General features: G+C 42.6%; 1 protein-coding gene across 1 annotated transcript in view; it reads right to left on the bottom strand.

Annotated features, from left to right (window-relative positions):
• Positions 1-6,110, bottom strand: part of Slc12a8 (solute carrier family 12 member 8) — a 164,662-nt gene that overhangs the window by 100,863 nt on the left and 57,689 nt on the right. The window contains exon 4 of the mRNA XM_008842992.3: positions 3,422-3,653. Within this exon, the coding sequence (XP_008841214.1) occupies positions 3,422-3,653 (232 nt within the window). The remainder of the gene's footprint in view (positions 1-3,421; positions 3,654-6,110) is intronic.

The following is a 6,110-nucleotide window of genomic DNA, read 5'->3' on the forward strand; positions in this document are numbered from 1 at the left end:
GTGTGTGTGTGTGTGTGTGTGTGTGTATGTGTGTGTGTGTGCCAGTGTGGGGAGGTGATTAGGGATAGCACAGGGGGTTAGGGCAGTTAAAACTCTTCTATACGATGCTGTATTGGTTATCAATTCTCAAAACACACAATGAACCCTAAACTGTGGACCTCAGTTAATAACTGAGTATCAATATTCATTTATCAATTGTAACAAATGTACCACATTAAAGCAAGATGTTAATAGAGGAAGGGAAAGATGTGACTTTCAGGAATCTCTGTACTTTCCACTCAGTTTTCTGAAGATCCAAAAAAATGCTCCAGAAATGCCGAACACGAGCCCATTGAAGGAAAAGTAAAAATTAAATAATATGGTCATACAGAATCGCAGCAATCACTGCTAACGGGAAGGCATAGTTCCTTCCAGTCTTTGCTCGAATGTCTATGCCTTCATTTTTTTTTTAAATAGTTGAAGTCATTCTGCTAAACCCATTCTGAAGTTTTATGATCTGAAGGTTTTTTTCAGTTTGGGTTTTTAACTGTAGAGAAAACAGTCTGTATAAAATGTCAATGATGCCAAAAACGGATTCTAGAGGGGCCAGTTGCTATGGGAATTATTGAAAATAAATTTCAGTTCATACTATACCCTGCTAATGGACTGACCAGAAGGAAAGAGAAATATTTGGAGTAACTCAGAAGAGTGGCCAAGAAAACTCCTAATCAAGAAGGAAAATACATCAGTCTAGTCAAGTCTCGGGCCAGCAGCACTGTCCCACGACTCAGTTAGGATCTTTCAGAAACTGTATCAATGGAGGGGAGGGCACCCAGGAGTCAGGGACTGGGTGGACTATTTCTTTCCTTCAGTGACTGGCAGCCAAAGGCTGGTACATCTCCCTCAGTGTGAAGGATGTCTATGTAGGATGGGGGGAAAAATCAGGGAAAAAATCACTTTCCCTCCAGCAAAGATGCTCCAAACAGCAAGCTGCAACAAGCACACTGCAGGTGTTCCAGGGAGAACGCTGGGACCTTAGCACTGGAGTGCGTCCTCAGGACCCCTTCTGTATTAGGAGGCAGTCCTTAGTCATGAAGCAGTCAGGGATTCTGGATGTCAGGGGGTAAGAACATTTAGGGAATTCAGAAGACTCACCATTTCTTTTCTTTTTATGAGACAGAATCTCACTATGTACAGTCTCATTTGCTGGCCTGAACTCACTATGTAGACCAGCCTGGCCTCCATCTCAGAATTCCACCTGTCTCTGCTTCCTGAGTGCTTAGATTAAAGGTGTGCCCCACCACGCCCCGCTTAGAGTCCTAATTTCTAACATTTGATTTGTAACATTAAAGACCTAATAGGGCCAGATAAGTGTGCACCAACTGAATGCCCACCAGTCCACAATCAACAGCATTCTAAGAGTCAAGACTATTGGGAACACATTGCAGGGTGACCCCAAAGAGGAAAGGTAGAGTTGCAGTCACATAAAGACAGCATGCTGTATGAAAACAGGCCTATTCCCATGTCAGGAATGGCTCGGCTGTGGCATCACATCTGGTTTCAAATCCCAGCTCTGCCATATATTAGCACAAATTATAGCATCTTTCTCTGTAAAATGGGTATTATTGTCATCTCAAAAAGTTATGGTAAGGGTTAAATAAGGGAAGTCATGTGAGGTGCTCAGCATAGTACCCAGCACAGCAAATGCTCGAGCAGTGGGTATCACCCCAACAACAGGTTCCTGATTGGGCTGCAAGCTGTTTTAAAAATATCTGTTGGCCCCAGTTTTCCTCTCCCCATTCATCTTCCATCAGAAGCACTTGGTCTCTATCGCAACAGAGTCCCTGAAGTGCAGAGCATGGGCCTTTGGCTACAGCTTCCTGGGGACAGCTCTGCATAGGACAAGCATAGTTGCTGCCCTGATTCCAAAGCAAAGCAGATCAGAAAGTGGTCAAGTTAGAGATCTCCATGGAAAGACTTGTCACTCAGAGCCTCCGAGGTAAGCTTAGCACTGCCATGCTCACTCAAGGCTGAGGAAACCCTAGGCTAGATTAAACAGGGGTAGACTCACTGCAAAGATACAGCACCAAAGGGTGAAAAACTACACCTGGCTTCTTGTTGCTGTTTTCTTTTCTTTAAGTTTAGTTAGGGGACCTATGTTTCCATTTTGGAATATATTTTGGCATAGAAATCTGTAAATAATCAAACACAGTTTTGTGGCCATTTCTAAGAAATAACAATTTTTAATATTTGTTATAATTTGTATTATTTTTCAAGACGGTGTGCTGGATAGCTTTAGTGTCAACTTGACACACCTGGGTTGAGGGAGCCTCAGCTGGGGAATTACCTCTATTGGACTGGCCTGTGGCCATGTCTGAGGGGCATCTTCTTGATGAGTGATGTGGGAGGACCCAGCCCACTGTGGGTGGTGCCACCCCTGGGCAGGTGGGCCTGTGTTGCATAAGAAAGCAGGCTGAGCAGGGGCCAGGGGAGCAAGCCAGTAAGCAGCATTCCTCCATGGCCTGTGCTCCAGCTCCTGCCTCCAGGTTCCTGCCCTGAGTTCCTACCTTGGGCTCCCAGATGAACTGTGACCTGGGATATATGTAAGCTAAATAAACCCTTTCCTCCCCAAGTTGGTAGTGGTCAGAGTATTTTGTCATAGCAATGAAGAACAAACTAAGACACAGGGGCTTAGTATGTTGCCTGCCATCTTCCTGCCTTACCCTCCCAGATATTTGCTGATAGGTAACCCCATGCTTGGAAGCATGTATTATATTTACATCAAGCTCTTTAAAAAAAAAACCTGGCAGAAACATTAAAGTCTGTTGCTCTTCTCTACACCCATATTTATTTCTTGTCCAGTCTCCCAATCACTGTTACAAATTTGATCTTTTTAAAAACTTATTTATTTTTATTTTATGTATATGGGTGTTTTGTCTGCATGGATGTACATGCACCTGTACATGCAATGTCCATGGAGGCCAGAAGAGGGAGTTGGATCTCCTGGAACTGGTGTTATTAACAACTGGCAGCTGCCTTGTGGATGCTGGGAACCGAACCCACGTCCTCTGTAAGAACAGTCAGTGCTCTTAACCACTGAGCCATCTCTCCAGCCCATGAATTTGATTCTTTATCCATCCACTTGTGCTTTTGTTTGGTGGAAGTTGTGCTACCTAAATTTCCTGTGTATTTTTCTTTTCAACAGAAAGAAAAGAAAAAAGAATCATAGAAATGCTTGAAGTAAAAATGTGTGTGTGAAGAGGGGCTTCTGGTTCTAGCTGCACCCAGGCATAGCCACTCACCTGCTCAGGAACAGCCCATACTAACTGTAGGTACTGCCCATGAGAAGGGAGGGTATTTTGCAAATTCACACCTATAAACATCTACAAAGCAGAGAAGATATATGGGTCACAGGCCACAGACTGAACTCTGAAGGGCTTACCTGGGTCCAGGTGAGTGAAAGATCCCACCACAAAGTCTAGTGTTGACACAGCCAGCAGGAAGAGCAGCAGCAGTTGGAGGCGAATTATCCACTTGACACCTGCTAGGTTGATCCCCAGCAAAGCCAGAAGCACTGCAACTGAAATTCCTCTCACAGCCCAGATGTTCCCGAGGTCCAGCAGGTCTGAGATAGACTCGGCGAAGCCGGTGATGTACATGGCACCTGCAACACACTGCCAGGCATTTGCCATTGGTTAGAGCCAGCAACAGAGGAAGAAACAGGAGCAGACCTGCGTGCTCACCCTGAAGGTCACATGTACCAGCACTGCATAAGCCAGCTCCGGATGAAGCCTGACCTTCCCACAGGGAAACATGCCTCATCTACATCTTGAACGAGGTGGGAAGGAGTCCCAAGGCCCAAACTGAGAGCTGTCAGTGGTAACCAAGGCAAAAAGGTTATGGGTTGCTTTTTGATATCTCTGCATCATTTAAGATCCAAATCTCTACCTAGAACAAGAGCTCACAGGGCCCCATCCTCAGAGTCACAGAAGAGCATTGCCACAGATATTTTAATGCACTTTCATTGTAGATCAGTTTTTCAAAAAAAAAAATTATTGTGTGTGTTGTATGTATGATGTATGTCTACATTGTGTGGGTACATGTACACTTTGTGTGTGTGTGTGTGTGTGTGTGTGTGTGTGTGTGTGTGTGTATAACCTCAGTGTCATTCCTCAGGCACCATTTTTTTTAAAACAGGGTCTCTCAGTGGCCTAGGATTCACCACATAGGCTAGGCTCTCCAGCAAGTCCCAGGGATCCTCCTGTCTCTGCCTTTCCAGTACATGCCACTGCACCTGGCTTGCTTTTTTGCATGGGTTCTGGGGCTGGAACTCATGTCTTCATGCAGGTAAGGCAGGTACTTTACTAACTGTAGGTCAGGTCTTTTGCTTTGTTTTGTTTTCTTTTTATGAGACAGGGTCTTACACTATAGCATAGGCTGACCTTGAATTTACTATATAACCCAAATAGGCCTCAAATTTTCAGTAATCCTCCTGCCCCAGCCTCTGGAATTGCTGGGTTAAAGGCATGAACCACCACTCCTGGCACTATTGTTTTTTAAATTATCTAGATGCCAAGCATGGCCAGGGAGGCAGAAACAGGAGGATCACCACAAACTAAGTCCAGTCTGGGCTACATAGCTAATTCAAGGCTTACCAGGGCTATCTAACAAGACCCTGTCTCAAAAAAAACAGCAACAAAATTATCTAAAATTTGGAAATAGAATAAAATGGTGGCACAACTTTTCAATGCGGTATGTGACCAAGGTACCCCCAGCTATCTAAGTAAATGTATTGAGTCTGGTTCACTATTCACTGTTGATTAAATTGGCATTAAATATCCCAGACTTAGGGGCTAGAGAGATGGCTCAGCAGTTAAGGGCATGGGTTGATCTTCCAGAGAACCTGGGTTCAGGTCCCAGCACCCACATGGGATGACTAACAACCATCCCTAACTCCAGTTCCATGACTGACACCCTCTTCTAGCCTCTGCAGGCACTGCATGACATGGGTGCACTTACATACATGCAGGCAAAACACTCATAACATAAAATAAAAATAAATAAATAAAAATATCCCAAACTTCGTAAAGTTACATATTAAGCTGATTTTTTTTTTTGCCAATAGAGATGGAAATAACTTCTGTTTAATGAATAGCCCCAAGATTTAGAGTTTGTAGGCCTGTAAGACATTAACTTAGTTTGATATCTAGCCTAGCAAACTTATCCTTCCATTTACTTATCAAATTGCCTAACTGTGAATATGTTGATTTGATCTGTCTGCCTGGTATCCACACCTCATTTCTCAGTGCCCTTAAGATGTTACTGGCTCTTCCACTAATTCATATGATTACTTTGTATTTGCCTGAGAGTTATGATTATACATATTTTGGAAACATTTGACAGATATTTCAAAATAAGTAGTTAAAAGTGACATGAGGGGCTGGAGAGATGGCTCAGTGATTAAGAACACTGACTGTTCTTGCAGAAGACCCAGTTTTGAATTCCAGCACTAACAACTGTCCATAACCCCAGTTCCAGGGGATCAGACAGCCTCTTCTGTCCTCCGTGTTACACAACACAGGTGCACTTACCTACATGCAGGCAATACATGTATACACATAAAATAAAAATAATAAATAAAATATTTTTAAGTGACATGAGGATCCAAGTCCAACTGATTATGACTAGTAATAATCAGATACATACAGATTGGAGATGCATGCACCAACATCTCAGAGTTAGTAGCAAAAACAATGAGTCTTTCTGCAAGGAACAATATATTCTAAAATGAAATGGAGATCTTCTTTAAAGGTTAAAAAACTCATTCAGTTTTATGTCTTACAGGGCTTATACTGAGTTGAATATTGTATAAGTGTATTAATTCAACTGTGAGCCGAGAAATTTGCACCCACTTGTGAAAGAGATGTACTCTTGCTCTGGAGTGTGTTACTAAATATGTTAAAGCTGTAGTGAAATGCTTCTTCTAAGCATGAAGTTATTAAAAATTAAAAGATAATGATTAAAAAATAATAATCCTTCAAAGCATAAAAATTTGCTCCTTAATAATTAGTAGATGTGAAAAACATTACCATTGAAATCTACCTGATGACTTTATATCCATGCTCATGCAG

The sequence above is a fragment of the Nannospalax galili genome, unplaced genomic scaffold, assembly GCF_000622305.1.
Source record: "Nannospalax galili isolate Female #2095 unplaced genomic scaffold, S.galili_v1.0 scaffold18, whole genome shotgun sequence".
NCBI classification, from domain to species: Eukaryota; Metazoa; Chordata; class Mammalia; order Rodentia; family Spalacidae; genus Nannospalax; species Nannospalax galili.